Source organism: Lissotriton helveticus, chromosome 4_1 (assembly GCF_964261635.1).
Source record: "Lissotriton helveticus chromosome 4_1, aLisHel1.1, whole genome shotgun sequence".
Taxonomy (NCBI): Eukaryota; Metazoa; Chordata; class Amphibia; order Caudata; family Salamandridae; genus Lissotriton; species Lissotriton helveticus.
Window position 1 is genome coordinate 713,578,635 of NC_136063.1, and position 17,575 is coordinate 713,596,209.

General features: G+C 45.9%; 1 protein-coding gene across 3 annotated transcripts in view; it reads left to right on the forward strand.

The window, feature by feature from the left end:
• CCDC178 (coiled-coil domain containing 178) overlaps positions 1 to 17,575 on the forward strand; it is a 1,259,352-nt gene that overhangs the window by 518,055 nt on the left and 723,722 nt on the right. For all 3 annotated transcript variants that reach the window (XM_078685673.1, XM_078685671.1, XM_078685672.1), the window contains exon 16: positions 15,872 to 15,985. In XM_078685673.1, the coding sequence (XP_078541799.1) occupies positions 15,872 to 15,985 (114 nt within the window). The remainder of the gene's footprint in view (positions 1 to 15,871; positions 15,986 to 17,575) is intronic.

Genomic DNA, 17,575 nt, shown 5'->3' on the forward strand with positions numbered 1-17,575 from the left:
AGGGAAACAAAACGGCAACGCTGTCCCATTATTTTGTTCTACCATGCGGCCTCCTCAGCTCATCTAAGCTTGGTGGTTACCAAACTCACGATCCGGATATCACCAGCAGAGCGTCTCCGCGACCGGGCGGGCCGCTTCAAATCATACACAACAGGTTACCCTTAAGGAGACGCCACACGCTGAGAAGTTTAACTGCCTTTTAATGGCGAACAATAGCATGGCAGTGATGAAGTCTCTTCGCCTTTATCCATTACCCAACGCGTTTCAAGCAACTCTCTGCTCTTGTTCACGGGTAAGACAGGTGAGTTTAAACAAACCCGGCATGTTCTTATACTGATAGTAAGTCCCGCCTCAAAGGCACTTGCCCTGAGGCATGCTGGTCTTAGTAGTTCAGTTCATTATTATCCCAAGTGGGTGCCGGTATTTTTCTCCAGTGTCCTGTATTAAAAATCCAAGTGGTTTGGAAGGGAAACAAAACGGCAACGCTGTCCCATTATTTCGTTCTACCATGCGGCCTCCTCAGCTCATCTAAGCTTGGTGGTTACCAAACTCACGATCCGGATATCACCAGCAGAGCGTCTCCGCGACCGGGCGGGCCGCTTCAAATCATACACAACAGGTTACCCTTAAGGAGACGCCACACGCTGAGAAGTTTAACTGCCTTTTAATGGCGAACAACAGCGTGGCAGTGATGAAGTCTCTTCGCCTTTATCCATTACCCAACGCGTTTCAAGCAACTCTCTGCTCTTGTTCACGTGTAAGACAGGTGAGTTTAAACAAACCCGGCATGTTCTTATACTGATAGTAAGTCCCGCCTCAAAGGCACTTGCCCTGAGGCATGCTGGTCTTAGTAGTTCAGTTCATTATTATCCCAAGTGGGTGCCGGTATTTTTCTCCAGTGTCCTGTATTAAAAATCCAAGTGGTTTGGAAGGGAAACAAAACGGCAACGCTGTCCCATTATTTCGTTCTACCATGCGGCCTCCTCAGCTCATCTAAGCTTGGTGGTTACCAAACTCACGATCCGGATATCACCAGCAGAGCGTCTCCGCGACCGGGCGGGCCGCTTCAAATCATACACAACAGGTTACCCTTAAGGAGACGCCACACGCTGAGAAGTTTAACTGCCTTTTAATGGCGAACAACAGCGTGGCAGTGATGAAGTCTCTTCGCCTTTATCCATTACCCAACGCGTTTCAAGCAACTCTCTGCTCTTGTTCACGGGTAAGACAGGTGAGTTTAAACAAACCCGGCATGTTCTTATACTGATAGTAAGTCCCGCCTCAAAGGCACTTGCCCTGAGGCATGCTGGTCTTAGTAGTTCAGTTCATTATTATCCCAAGTGGGTGCCGGTATTTTTCTCCAGTGTCCTGTATTAAAAATCCAAGTGGTTTGGAAGGGAAACAAAACGGCAACGCTGTCCCATTATTTCGTTCTACCATGCGGCCTCCTCAGCTCATCTAAGCTTGGTGGTTACCAAACTCACGATCCGGATATCACCAGCAGAGCGTCTCCGCGACCGGGCGGGCCGCTTCAAATCATACACAACAGGTTACCCTTAAGGAGATGCCACACGCTGAGAAGTTTAACTGCCTTTTAATGGCGAACAACAGCGTGGCAGTGTGTTTATGTTTAGCGGCGGTCCCGGTCGCGAGAGAGGCTCACCGCTACTGCGGGTTCAGGTCAATACCACCAGGTGTTCGACAGAGACAGAAGGCGCTGACATCATCAGGGGATGTCAGTCTTCAGCTTCGATGGTTTTCAACAAAGCAGAGCAGTTTCCCGCAGGATCATCTTTCAACCCACTGGGGCTTTCACGTGTGTCTGCACTGGTGCCAAGAGAGCGCATCCACTAGGAAATACTATTCCCGCACTACGGATCCCAGAAGGCCATGGCAGTGGCCACGCCCACCTGGGCAGGGACCTTTTCATTTAAACAGCGTGAATATTGGGCTTCTTGAGCACTTGAGACTTCGCTGCTGAAGAAGGGAACACTCCCGAAACATGTTCGGCGTTTTGGTTTTGTGAAAGTGCATTCTGACGGCGAGCCTGCGAGCATGAAGCCATTAAATTATTTCATGAAGCACACTTGCATTTCGTGGCCTCTTTCAAATTGGGTTCCTGAACTGTGTTTATATATATATATATATATATTTATTGTCAAAGGAAATGTTTATTACATTTTGCACTATGTGTGTTATCTGAGCATTGTGTACTGTGTATACTATGTATTTTTCTACTGTCATTGGTCCGTCCGTGTGCCTCGAAGGCACGGAAAAAAGGGCGGAACTGATGTCATCACGCCGGTGTGGGCCTAATATGGGGTCGGCGACGTCAGCAGAGTCGCGCGCGATGCCGTGCCTCTGTGACGTCGGTCCACGTCGGCGCGAAGCTACAAAAAGAATTTCCGGATGCTGCTGACGCAGGGGGATATTCACAAGGGACTCACGTCTGAGCATCCCCAGTACACTTAGAGCGGTAACTGCAAACACAACAATGATGGACAGAATGTGGATCAATGTCACACATTCACATTGATCCACATTCTGTCCATCACTGTTGTGTTTGCAATTACCGCTCTAAGTGTACTGGGGATGCTCAGACGTGAGTCCCAGGCACTCCACACCACTGGAATCAAGCTAGCCGGGCTGATGAGAGGTGTTACCTCGAAACCGGGCCGGTCCTCAGATGCTTGTTTCCGTTCTGGGAAGGACATGGCTTTTGTAGTTCGGACTGGACTGTTCCCATGGGGCACAGGGTCAGCGCTGATTTGCATATCGCCATTGTCTAACCCAGGGTGGTGTGGAGTGGAAAAACGATGGATTTGGGCCCAGATCTTTGGACTGGGGTGAATGTGTGACATTGATCCACATTCTGTCCATCACTGTTGTGTTTGCAATTACCGCTCTAAGTGTACTGGGGATGCTCAGACGTGAGTCCCAGGCACTCCACACCACTGGAATCAAGCTAGCCGGGCTGATGAGAGGTGTTACCTCGAAACCGGGCCGGTCCTCGGATGCTTGTTTCCGTTCTGGGAAGGACATGGCTTTTGTAGTTCGGACTGGACTGTTCCCATGGGGCACAGGGTCAGCGCTGATTTGCATATCGCCATTGTCTAACCCAGGGTGGTGTGGAGTGGAAAAACGATGGATTTGGGCCCAGATCTTTGGACTGGGGTGAATGTGTGACATTGATCCACATTCTGTCCATCACTGTTGTGTTTGCAATTACCGCTCTAAGTGTACTGGGGATGCTCAGACGTGAGTCCCAGGCACTCCACACCACTGGAATCAAGCTAGCCGGGCTGATGAGAGGTGTTACCTCGAAACCGGGCCGGTCCTCGGATGCTTGTTTCCGTTCTGGGAAGGACATGGCTTTTGTAGTTCGGACTGGACTGTTCCCATGGGGCACAGGGTCAGCGCTGATTTGCATATCGCCATTGTCTAACCCAGGGTGGTGTGGAGTGGAAAAACGATGGATTTGGGCCCAGATCTTTGGACTGGGGTGAATGTGTGACATTGATCCACATTCTGTCCATCACTGTTGTGTTTGCAATTACCGCTCTAAGTGTACTGGGGATGCTCAGACGTGAGTCCCAGGCACTCCACACCACTGGAATCAAGCTAGCCGGGCTGATGAGAGGTGTTACCTCGAAACCGGGCCGGTCCTCGGATGCTTGTTTCCGTTCTGGGAAGGACATGGCTTTTGTAGTTCGGACTGGACTGTTCCCATGGGGCACAGGGTCAGCGCTGATTTGCATATCGCCATTGTCTAACCCAGGGTGGTGTGGAGTGGAAAAACGATGGATTTGGGCCCAGATCTTTGGACTGGGGTGAATGTGTGACATTGATCCACATTCTGTCCATCACTGTTGTGTTTGCAATTACCGCTCTAAGTGTACTGGGGATGCTCAGACGTGAGTCCCAGGCACTCCACACCACTGGAATCAAGCTAGCCGGGCTGATGAGAGGTGTTACCTCGAAACCGGGCCGGTCCTCGGATGCTTGTTTCCGTTTTGGGAAGGACATGGCTTTTGTAGTTCGGACTGGACTGTTCCCATGGGGCACAGGGTCAGCGCTGATTTGCATATCGCCATTGTCTAACCCAGGGTGGTGTGGAGTGGAAAAACGATGGATTTGGGCCCAGATCTTTGGACTGGGGTGAATGTGTGACATTGATCCACATTCTGTCCATCACTGTTGTGTTTGCAATTACCGCTCTAAGTGTACTGGGGATGCTCAGACGTGAGTCCCAGGCACTCCACACCACTGGAATCAAGCTAGCCGGGCTGATGAGAGGTGTTACCTCGAAACCGGGCCGGTCCTCGGATGCTTGTTTCCGTTCTGGGAAGGACATGGCTTTTGTAGTTCGGACTGGACTGTTCCCATGGGGCACAGGGTCAGCGCTGATTTGCATATCGCCATTGTCTAACCCAGGGTGGTGTGGAGTGGAAAAACGATGGATTTGGGCCCAGATCTTTGGACTGGGGTGAATGTGTGACATTGATCCACATTCTGTCCATCACTGTTGTGTTTGCAATGATTTGGGTGTGGCATGGGAGGCCAAGGGTGAGTCTTACAGACGTATTAAGGATGGTCTGGAGTCGGAGGAAGAGGTGGGTTGAGGTTTGGGCAAAGAGTGTGCTTCCATAGTGCAGTCTGCTTGTGATGAGGGCTTGTGTGATGGTGATTCTGGAGTTTTGGTTAAGCTGTTTGATGATCTTCCGCAGCAGTTATAGGATGTGGAAGCAGGCTGAGGGTACAGCATTGACCTGCAATGCCATGGTGAGTTTGTTTTCAAGGATGAGTCCTTGGTTTCTGGCATGGTCTGCAGGTCCTAGTACCTCAGTAGGCCATCAGGAGGGAACCCAGGGTGAGCACTTGTTCCTGAAGATCAGCATTTCCATCTTGATGTTGAACTTCAGGCAGTTCTCTCCTATTCAGTGTGCTACACTAGTCATTCAGTCTGTGAAGTTGTTCCTGGTGGTAGTGGTGTTGTCAATCAGGGATAACATGAGCTGAGTATCGTTAGTGTATGAGATTATGTTGATTCTTTGATACCTGATGATGTTTGTGAGTGGTGTCATGTATATGTTGAAGAGGGGTTAGGCTGAGGGCAATCATTGCTGGAATCCGCAAGTGAGTTTCTTGGGTCCTCAGGTGTAAGGTGGAAGTCTTACTCTTTGGAGTCTTCCTGTGAGGAATGAAGCTTTCCACTTCACTGTTGGTTCTTGTATGCTCATATCATGTAGTGTTGTGACAAGTGTGTGGTGTGGAAGGGTGTAGAAGTTAATGGACAGGTCGAGTAGGATGAGTGCTGAGGTTTCTCCTTGGTTTAGGATGGCCCAGATATCGCCTGTGGCTGTGATGAGGACTGTTTTGGTGCTGTGGTTGCTTCAGAAGCCTGCCTGCAGGCTGTCCAGAAGTTAGTGGAGTTCAAGTTGGCTGTTGATAGCCTTCTCCATGCTGTTGACTTTGAATGGTAGTAATGAGATGGGTCGGTAATTGCAGAGTTCTCTTGAGGTGGCCTATGGTTTCTTGTGGAGGGCGTTGACTTCTGCGTGTTTCCAGCTCTCTGGGAAGGTTGCAGCTTCGATGGAAGTGGTGATGATGGATGTGAGTGAGTGGGCTCCAGTCAGTTAGGTGTTCGTCCTTGGTGGTGGAGATCAGCTGGTTGATGAGACCTACTGGGTTTGGCTGGGGATTGAAGCTGCTGTAAATCTTTGATATTTTTTGTTTTGGAAGAGTTTGGGGAAGGCGTTGCAGAGTTATTGCAATGCGGTGATGGTGTTGCTTGTGGCTGGAGGCAGCCGTGGCCTGTGCAGGTAAGAGCAGTGGGGTGGTAGGGCTTGATGGGGGGGATTTCGAAGACGACGAGGGAAAACTATTTATTTAATTTTCCCTCATAGTCATCTGTCAAAATCTCCCCACGCTCAGCCCTACTGCCCCGGCACACTTACCTGCAACGGCCACTGCTGGCTGCAGGGTTGGAGAATTCTTTGACGATGGAGAATAGTTCCGTGCAGTTGCTGGAGCTAGTTTCTGTTCTTAGTGCCAGAGCCCTTATCTTGGTTTTGCGTGGTTGGTGTTGGTAATTCCTGAGTGTGGTCTTGTTGGTGGTTCTGGTGGTGGTTTCCTGGCTTGTTCTCCAATTCCTTTCCAGTTCCTTGCAATAATGTTTTGATTCCCTGGGGTCATCAGTGTACCAGCTGGCTTCCTTGTTGGTTCTGCTTTGATTAGAATTCTTGAAGGGTGCAAGGGTGTTGGCACAATCTGAGATCCTGCCATGACATTTTCTTATGTCACTGTCTAGGTTGCTGGTAGTGTCTGGTTTGTTGGTTTTGAGGATACTGACTCAGTTCACTTCCATTATTGGGTTCTAGCTATGTCCAAGTGAGCTGGGTCTTTTCGGTGGGGTGGCTTGCGGCATGGTGATGTGGACGCAAACAATGGAGTGGTCTGTCCATGTGAGTGGGGTGACATGGCTGAAATTGACCTTGTCGCTGGAGGTGAATATGGGGTCCAGTGTGTGTCCTGTGTTGTGCGTTGGTCCCTGGATGAGCTGGGAGAGTCAAATGGTGTTCAGGCTTTCGAGCAGGGCTGTGAAGTTGGGGTCCATGGGGTCATCCAGATGGAAGTTGAGGTCACTGAGATGTATGAAGTCCTTAGAGCTGATGGAGAGGGTTGCTAAGGTTGCTGATGCTGATATGTGGTCTGGAAGGTTGGTACGCGAGGGTGCCTTTGATGGTGATTCTTTCATCTGTTTGCACTTTGAAGTGCATGTGTTTCATGAAAGGGTTGTTGGTGTCTGCAAACGTGGTGCATTTGATGGTGTCCTTATGGATGATGGAAAGTTCTCTGTCTCGCTTGTGAAGTCAGTCTTGGTGTGCAATCTTGTACCCCATTGGGATTGCTCTGGCAAAGTCTGGGGTCAATGCTGGGTTGAGCCAGGTTTAGGCATGGAAGAGGAGGTCTGGTGAGTGTAAATGAGTTTCCAGTCTCCGGTGGCGTGCTTGCAGAGCAAGGGTGGGTTGAGAGACATGCATCCAAGTTGTTGTTGTGCAGCAAACTGAGATGTAATGTATCCATTTTAGTTTTGCCTACAGATTGAAATCTAAATATAACTGCCTATTCCTTACATACGCATTCTGAACATAGTTGAAAAGTTAGAGTTTGTGTAGAGTCGTGATGATGTTACATCTTTTTAATAAACTGAATCTTTTTTTCATTTATTTTTAAGAGATGTTTACTGTTTATCTTCATATTCAACAGAATTTCCTAAACAAACTAAATTATACATGGCAATAACTTTGCTGATATGTATTGCTACAGATGAACTAAACAGATTGTTACTAAAACGTAAACGTAAACGTGGTTACTTATATAGCGCACGTATCACCCCCGCAAAGGGGTCTCACGGCGCTTGCTTAGGGAACCCGTCCTGGTATTCCCCTGTGAGATAACCCCGGCAGGGTATCCACAAGGTGAAAGCCAGGCATCCCGCCGCGAGGGGCCGTAGTGGAGATTAAGCAAGCTATTGCCCAGAGTCGCAGAGTGTGAACCCGTGAGTCGAGTAGGCACCGAAGCGAGAATTATCGAGTCCGTGGAATTTTTTTAGCCCAAGACCCGCCGAGGCGGGGAATTGAACCCTGGTCCAGGACCGATGTCAGCTTCCAGGTCTGCCGCCTCTAACCCCTGAGCCACACTGAGTTGAAAAGTTAGAGTTTGTGTAGAGTCGTGATGATGTTACATCTTTTTAATAAACTGAATCTTTTTTTCATTTATTTTTAAGAGATGTTTACTGTTTATCTTCATATTCAACAGAATTTCCTAAACAAACTAAATTATACATGGCAATAACTTTGCTGATATGTATTGCTACAGATGAACTAAACAGATTGTTACTACAATAATATATCCCTATATATCGGGGCTTTTGGAGTATGATCTTCTGACATTGTTCAAGCACATACCTAATTAGAAAATTGAGTAATGTCTAATGCTAAGAATGAAACAAGATACGTCTCAAGTTGAATACAACAGTGAGGAGCTGAGGATTTTATTTAAATAAGTGATGGAAACAAAAGATTCCTTTTTTTCAAGATGCATTTTTGTTTTAGTAGAAAACATACAGCCATTTAACCGTTCAGGAATAAATGTAGTAGTTGCCACTGTGACGGTAGTAGAGCTTATTGTGCATCAACCATAAGCATACAAGACCCCACTAAGTCCAGTTTCCAAATCCTTAGATTAGATAAATTGATTCAAAGTAAATCTCATCATGCTTGCGTCCGTTTTCCAGCTAGGGTTTTATTTCAATCGTTTTCTTTCAGTTACCTGATTGAAAAAGCATGATTTACAATATCCTGAATGTTTAAAATTCGTTAAAAATTATTTTCAACGAATCTTTTCTTAAATAAAATCATGGGGTAACATTTATTATAAGGTCGACTAGATGTGGAAGCTAGTTTAACCCCATTATTTGAAGAAGCTGGATAAATATCTTCCGCAAAGAAGTTCCCAGATTTCAGTGCTGGGTTTTTAATGCCAAAAGCGATTAATGAGTAATGTTATGTTCCATATAAGTACCATAATATAGGCCCCGGTAACTTCATTACCATTCATGTATAGCCTTCCCTACATTACACTTGTCACGGTTTACAGGGACTGACCTTTTACCTAGATACGACACTGCATTCAGATCATGGTTTTCCCTAGTTCGAGATCTCATACATTATGCATGAGGATTCTTGGAAGCACAGCAGGACGACCATCTCCTGTATAATTATAAGTTCATGCCCGACGTCATCCTTAGGCTGACACAGTAATACAGAGAGGTAGGACCCCTGTGGAGACCTATGGGTATATATACATCACATCTTGCTAAGATAGAACAGAGTAGACTGAGAATTCCCGGCAGACACACTGACCAGAGACGCTGAGGTTCCTGCATGCAGACACTCAAGCTCGCAGTGGTCTAACATCCCTCGTGGGGTGTCCAGCTCGAGACCAGGATGGGGTCCGATAGTCTCTCACTTCAGGTAATGGGGTAGACTAAATCCTAGAGGGATACTTGGCTTAACACCTATACACATGCTAGGTACATTTAGGTACATCTAGTTAGGGAAGCATTTTAGGAGTACACATCTTTTCATCATGTGTTGTATATACTCATATACAGTCATGATCATTGTAAGATGGTAGAGCTATACCATCCCTTTACCTTTCTAATACTGCTAATCATTTATATCTTATACTGTCTAAGGGTTGTTGCAGCTCATCTGTTCTACACACGAATAACAACTGTTCAGTAAATACTGATTGAAAATGCCCAGCCTGTTTATTCTGTGTATATCTCTGAGACAGACTAAGTAAGCACGAGCGACAGAGCGAAAAGTAGTATATTGTTTCCATAATCCTGAGGGATCGGGGTTGTCATGTTCGATGGTTCGAAGAGGAGATTCTAGTGGCACTGTGAGCTAGTTGGTCCAAAGTCCTACATACCTGGTGGGGGTGTTCAGAATCAGTCGAGCACCAATCCTACAGCATATGTTGTCTAATCGTGCAGATCCTATATAATATTATAGGAACTACACAACAGTAAGGTTTCAAAACTGCAATAAACTCCAGAGACCACAAAGAGCCCAGATGAGTAGTTAAGTAAGTGTTCCATTTACATTTATTGAAATATTTATTATATTTAGAGATACATAGGTTAGATGAAAATTATTCTCATATAGCGTGTCTTCCAAGATTAAATTAATCAACTGAGTGTTGTGATCGTGTTGCGGGGTAGAAGAACACAGGGGGACTTTGGGTAAGGTTAACACTGACTTTATTGATTTTAACAGCCGTCGCCGGCGTGTCGTATTCCGGTAATAAGGCAAAGGAGGTTCCGTATCTCTTCTTGCCGGGGAGGTTTTCTCCTTTCTGGACTCCACTCCGGTTTTTCTCCTCTCTCCAGATCCTCTGGTTGGTGTAGAATCCCTGGACTCCGTCGTGGTCGTCGGGGATTGCACCAGAGTAAAGAAAGAAGAGGCAGACTTGCTTCAGTCAGGGGTTCGTATATGTACAGTGGATTGGGGAAAAGGAGTGAGGATTCACACAAGTGCACTAAGTCTTAATTCAAAGACAAACGTGAGAAAAACGGGGTGCCGGTTGCGTGAGGACTTGGGGAGTGCAGGGATTACGCCGAGTGAGTTATGGTGGTTTAAAACCTTTCCTACCCGCCCAGCCCACGATACGGGAACGTACCTGGGTGAGCCACGCTTCCCTTGAAGCGTGGCTGGGCGAAACGCCTTGTCGTTGGCCTCCTGGCTCCTCGCGTTGCTGTGTCGCCTCAGCTCTCGGGTCTCCCGCTCTCATCTCTCCCACTCTCGTCTCTCTCCGGACTCCGTCCTCTTCTTCTCTGCTCTCTGTATCTCCGTCTCCACTCCACACGTCCTCTCTTCCACCGGATGATGAACACACTCGTTTTTCTCCGCCGCCTCTTTTTACTTCCGCGTCTCCGTCATGGCTGGGGGCATGTCTGGGCTCGAACTCCGCCCAATTAAAGTAGCAGTGTCCTTCCTCACATTGAACGGGTTACGGAAACGGGATGTCGGGTTCGTTTCTCCAATGCTCGGCTTGCTGCATGGACAAGGGAGACAAGGGGTTGGTGGCACACATAGGAGACATACCGGTACAACAGGTTTCCTCCTCTGCCACCCTGTCACAGATCGCTTTCTGGATTAGCTAATAGTTGAAATCTTTAAATGGAGATCCACTAAAGGTACTAGATCTAATAAAGTGCTGTACGAAGTCCTCAAGAAAAATGTGTATCTTGTGTTGGACAATTGTACTCCATCATCTGGTCAAGGAACAGAAACTCAATTAATTGAAAATGGGGGTTACCACTTTGTTAACATCAAAATTCGGTTGGCTTTGACATTTACCACAGAGAATATGAAAGTAAACCTCTACAGAAAGATACAAGCAAGTTGAATTTACGTCTTGAACACAAGTGTGCATTTAAATATCCAGTGATTACTAAAAGAGTTTTTGAGTAGCTTCCCAACAGATATTCAACATCACTTAAAATAGATTTCAGCATGACGGTACTTGCAGAATTCGAAGTTGGCAAATAGACATGGATTGACAATATCTGCTTTGTTGAAAAGTTTTATCAACTCTAAAAAATAAACTACTAGAATAAAATTTGAGTTAAGCTAAAGCTTTTACCCTGAAATCTTATGTGAGTAGTTTCGGCCCACCCATAGAATTTTTCTAAGCAAGTGTTTCTTAAGAACCATAATAATTAAAGTTAAAATTCATCGACATCTATTCCTGAATAAAAATGACACTAAATATATTTAAAAAGCATCCACCCTCTTCGACTATTCCGGCAATATTTTATAAATAGATCGAAAGATTGTAGTCAACTAAGTACTGAATAACTACATATGGATCAGAGATAATTTCCCTGTTTTGAAAGTAGCGACCTGATTACCCAATCACCTTCTTCACAGCAACATGATTATAGACTACTCCACATAACGTAATGTTACTCTCAGTTGACCTTAGTCTGAAAAATGTTACTACTAAATTGTCACCCTCATTTGAATCAAGTTTGTCTGGAACTTTAACTTTCCAGCTCATGCAATTTAAAAATGCATACCATCTAAATTACAAGTCATACCATTTAAACTGGGAATGTACTACTTTCCCTAGGGTTCTGATTACACATTTGTTACCAGAGCTCTCTGCCTCCCGCACGCTGGACTCATAAGCTATCAGTGATCAGTTTTGCTTCAGCATACTTCAGATGTATCCTTCATCTGGAGAAGTCAAGGTAGCCACTCATGGAGTCTGTATTACTTGTATGTGTGGTCCTTCGCTGCACAGAGGGGCAAACTTGCTCAGAGACCACTGCAGTATTGGTTTCCTCTAGGTTTTACACATTCTTCTCTCCTGCCATGCTGCAGTCTCAACCCAGATTCTGAGTCCTGGAGCATGACAACACAGCATGACCAGCAGCTCAGCTGGCCGCACTTCTTTCCGGTCACCCAGATTCATGATTCTAACTACTATTACAACACCGTTGCTGAGTACTTCTTCCATGTTTGATGTTAGTTTTGTCAGTCTCATGAGAATTACTTTGTGCTGTTGGGCTAATTCTGCTCTGGTTTGTTGCCAGGACAAAGAATAAAAACTGCCAGAGCCCCATCGAAAAAACAACCTCTTCTTCCCTTATTTACGTCCCAGTTGCTGAGCTGGGTATATGTAAACCCAGAACTACTTAAGTATGCTTATACATCTGGAATGTGGGGATACAAAGAGAAAAAGTAACTATAAAAAAGTGCATGTCCCCCTTGCATTGCTAAATGTCAAGTAGTGGAATCCCACTACCCAAAATGAATAGGCCCTCACTGCATCATTGATGCGGGCCATAAAATGTTGTGGGCTGATCCAAAATATGAGCAGGGCTGCTAAAAACAGCTTCAGCAATCACCAGCAGACTATGCAAAGAGAAAAAATGATCATCTGTGAAATACTGTTAGCTGATCAAAAACATGAAGGACAATTGATACTGATGGGAGATGACTTGGAAAAGCCAATGGCTTAAACTGATTGATGCAAAGCTACTCTCTATCCTTGTATATACCAAATACATAAGGTCTTTGACAGCCGCAAATCTAAAAAGGTATATTTTACTCTAAGGAAAATAGGTGAAGAGAAATATTTCCTATAACATATTTTTAGGTCTCTTCAAATGCAAATGATTCTATATTTGTGATGCCGTTGAGTCTTAAGTACCCAGAACAAAACTTTTTAAAGCAGCAGGACTTATAGATCCTTTAGGTTAGATGGGTGTTCAAATTAAGTGCTATAATCTGTATTTCATGTAAACTACTTGCAGGAGAAATTATAATAGTGGTTACATTAAATGGAATTTTTAAATGTGTACCATATACTATATGATCATGATATTAGACTGTGATTTTGCAGTATGCTAAAATACATTTATGATTCCCCAAATTCTTGATATAACTTCCCTATCTTGCCTAATTGCTAATAATGTTCTTGAGGCTGCAAAACATGAAATACTTAACTCAAGACTCACCCCACATCATCTTTAAAATGCTTTTGCAGACAGCCCTTGTTACACGCATTCTATCCCTCCAATACATATTTGAGCCTCATCAGACATCCAACAGCACGCTGTACGAAACAACGCCAGCCACCATCATTCTAATCCATGGGTACTCACAAACTTTTTCTCGGGGGTCAAAAGTACAGTCTGGTTGGTGGCCAAGGGCTGCACCAATGAGCATGCGGGTGGGGACAGGAGGGTGGGGCGGGGCGATGGGGGCGTGGCTACTAAAGTAAAAACAAATCTTCATAGTACAGGGCAGGAATGCAAGGGCCCTAACTGTACGGTGAATGGGGCGGGTATAGTCACTGAGCTGTGGTGTATGGGACAGGGATGTCAATGCCCTATGCTTTAAGGGTCATGAGGCACCAATGGTCGCTGAGATGTAGTGTAAGGGGCATGGGTGCAGGAGCAGTGTGTTGTATAAGGCACTGATGCCTCACAGAGCTGTAGTGTAAAATCTAGGTTTGTTAATCTTACATGTGAGAGTCCACTCTTGCTAGTTCGGGGATGCCCTTTGAGTTGCTGGTCGACTTGTATACATATAGGTCCATTCATTTCATTAATTAATTCACGGTTGCCCCCAATCTACAGCTGGGACGGGAATCAATTATTAGTCAACTTCGCCCACACTAGGGCACAAGTTACTGGGTCACACTTGGACGCATTCCTACTCATTGTGTAAAGCGGGAACTCAGTGACGCTACTGACACATTGCATATAATCAAACTGAATTTCACTGAGCATCTGGGATCCCTCCGTGAACACCATGCTCTGCACCACATCTCTCAGAGATCTGTTTGAAGAACAAGGCAGAATCACAGCGTGCTTCATGCAGTAACTAGAGGCCTGTCAGCTCTAAGAAGGGGAACCAGTTTGGTACCAGGGAGGCTTGTTCAGAAGGCATTATTCCTGGTTGTATGACGATCCATTGTGAACTTTCATTTCGCGCGCGTTTACAGCACGTCATTTACATCGCAACGGTGCTTACATCGCTATAGTTTGCATCGCGCGTTGTTGCAACGCTAATGCGGGCATATCATTGGATAGCTGGTCACATCGCAGCGGTTACATCGCGCGACATGACAACGCGATGTTTGTGCCAGGTTTAAAATCTCCTCGCGGCTCCTGGGTGGCCTCAAGAAGCCTGCACTTTGCTCCCTGGACCCCTGCAGAGCAGAGTGGCCTGCACAACCTTGCAGCTTTGTGCTGCGGCCCCCGCCCGATGCTGCGAGAAGGAGGCAAAAATCAGCGAATGACACTTGCGACCTGGGCTGGAGCTTGCCACCATCACTATGACGGCTTAGGGTGTGTCTTGTACATCTCTTTCCTGCCACCTGTCTGCGGAAAGGGACACTGCACCGGCCTTATTGAGATGGAGAATGTACCGGTGGGGGTTATAGAGAGGGTGATGGGTACCAAAGGCCTTCAGGTGACCTCCTCCTGGCAATAATATCCCCATGTCAGATGTGGTATGGCTTTCTGTTCTGTGGCAGTCTGGGGAACATTTTAGGTCTGGCCTAGAGTCCGCTCCCGCTAGCCCCATGCTTTGTTTGCCATCAATGGTCCCGTCACACCATGCTTTGTTTGCCTCAATGGTCCTGTCACTCCATCTCTCCTCTCTCTCTCTCTCTCTCTCTCTCCCTCTCCTCCTGGTCACTGCTCTCCATCGCTCTCTCTGCTGCACTCTCCCCCCTCTCTCTCCTGCCGGTCACTGCTCTCCATCAGCGTAAAGCACAGTGCGGCAATAGCAATGCATTGTACAAGTGAGTTACCCAGGGTCACACATGCTCGTCAGCGGGGGCTGCCAGGATTAAGATGCAGAAGCTGAACTTTGATCTTCCCACCCTTTTTGTTTCATTTTGGGTTCAGTTCATGTTCTTGCAGGGATTACTGTTTGCTACGACCAGTGCGTTTCATTCAGTGTGTTGTATATTTGTGTGGATTTAATTTGTAACGTGGGTTAGGCCACATTTGTGAATAAATGTCGCACGCATTTAAGTTTCATGTGTAGCGTGCTGTGCGTGCAGTTGTCACTTCTCACCTCGTCTCCGGCCACGTGTGTCATTCAAACATTGCAGTTTTCGCCCCAGGGCTGTGGCCTGAAGGTAGGGTCTCAGTGGTGCTGGTGTAACACCCTGGTCCTGATGCTAGGGTCTGCCCTTAACGGGTGCAGAGAGCCCCCTGTATTAAAACAGTTTGTTGAGGTGGAACCGCCTTGCACTGTTGTCTGTGTCGTGTAGTTTAAGCAGAAAAAAATAATTTTCATTAATAATCCAGCGATAGACAACAGTATTGTGTGGGCTCAGAGCAAGAAGCCATAGCAGGCCTTAGAATTTGACGGTAAGCTTAGGGACACCAACTCTAAGTTTCCCCAAAACTTAGATGATGTTTAAAGCCATAGAGAAAGGACTAATGTAGGGAGGTTGTGACTATAGGAATATCTTAGACACTGATAAGTAAGAGAAAATAAGTTCTCCACTTGTCCATGAGGACTTTCGTATGTCCAACCAATCATTTTGCATGGATTTCCATTCGCAGTTTTTCAATGGGACAACTATGCAAGTGCTAGAGGCTGCTTCTAAAAACAAAATTCGCAGATAAAACTTAATGTTAGAGCACGTGATAGTTTTGCCATTTTTAGCAACTATTTCTTAGCAACTTCTTTGGGAGGAGGCAGAGTTGTAAACTACAAGTAGTTACCACTTTTTAATCTCAAACTTGTTTCCTAATATTTTCCAGAAATGTGCCACCTTATTGCGGAGAAAACAGGAGCTCGAGGAGGAACAGAAACGAATGCACGGCGAGCTGGGGTCGACCAAGTGTACATTGCAGCTGCAGTTACATCATACACAGGTGAAGGGTTGGTTCAGTGACAATAATACTTCCTTCCCTGGACAAGTTCTTTCCTTTAGGCCTCACGTTGCCTTTTCTCCTGTCCTCTTTCCATCTCTTGCTTGACTCAGTCTGTCATTCTCACTGAGACAGGGAAAAACACGAAGCCGGATTGATAATGAGGTCAATAAAAAGTCCACTGCTCTCTTCAATTGCCACATTGGCTTAGATTGCTCGGGGCCTTTCGGAAAGCAGTGGAGAAAATCAATAAGAAAGAAAAAGATTTAAAACATAATTGGAATCGCCTGTTGAGTGCACTTTTGCTCAGCAGATGGCATCTTCGTGTAAACGACGGCGTGTGTGTACTGCTATACAATGTTTACAACATGGGATGAATCCCGATTGAATTGTTCTAATGTTTTCACTGAACGTTTACCTTGTGTATTAATTCATTTACAAGTATGCGCAACGCAACAGAAATATTTTCATTTGTATGCCCGTTGCATTTGAGAAATAAAAAACTCAGCAGGAAGAAATGTGTGCGGTAAAGTTGTTTTTCTCTATGTGCAATGTATATAAAAATACAGCAAAACAATAGGAACGCCGAATTTAAGAAAAGTATATTTTTTTGGGTGGGGGTAAACATTTTCAGTTACTAAACAGGTTTGCTTTCCCGCACCTTACAGGGTGCATGGCTATAACGATTTTAGTAAACTGAGGGGCATATTACCAAGCAATAGCGATAATTATCGCTATTGCTTGGTTAGAGAGAATATTTTACCGCTGAGCTGCGGCGATTTTTACCGCAGATAAACCTTGGTATTACCAAGGTTTATCGCAAATGCGATAAAAAACGGCCGCAATGCATGAATATCGCTGAAAAGTCAGCGATATTCATGCATTACCGAGCTAATGCTCTTAGCCATGTTATCCACCTAGGGTGACCAACCGTCCGTAAATTTCACGGACAGTCCGTAATTTCGGCCCCCTGTCCGTTGTCCGTGAAGGATTCTTTAACTGACGCCATTTGTCCGTCATTTTAACAGGGCACCGGTTGCCTCACCCTAAAGCTGACACAGCTTGCACCCACCTCCCTTCTTCACTCCGATGCTGCACCAAAGCTCCTCAGATACTCAGCAGCAATGGAGAGGCACAGCGGGATTGCAACCCTCACACCTCCATCCCTTGATGACCTGTTAAGAGGTGCTTCGAAGGTGACTCAGAGGGAGGGGCTGCAGGTTCAGGAGCAGCGACATCTATTCACATGCAAACAGCCCTGAATGCATCATGTCTCTGCTATTTAGAGGGGGGCTCACACATTCTATTTCTACCCAGGGCCCCAAACATCCTAGACTCGGCCAGATTACACCCCTGATTACACCGAGGCAGCATGTGCTTCTCTTCACCGAGCTTAATTACTGTCACTAAATTGTAAGAAAACCTCGGTTCTTCAAACATGCAGTCTATAATGTAATACAATAAAGAAATGGCACAATCGCACCCACACTGATTAACAAAGTATGGAGGACAATCAGTTCAATCAGTTCTCTTAGAGTATCTCCTGTAAGTACTGTACATTACAGTAGGGGATGGCATTTTGGACAGAGAGCC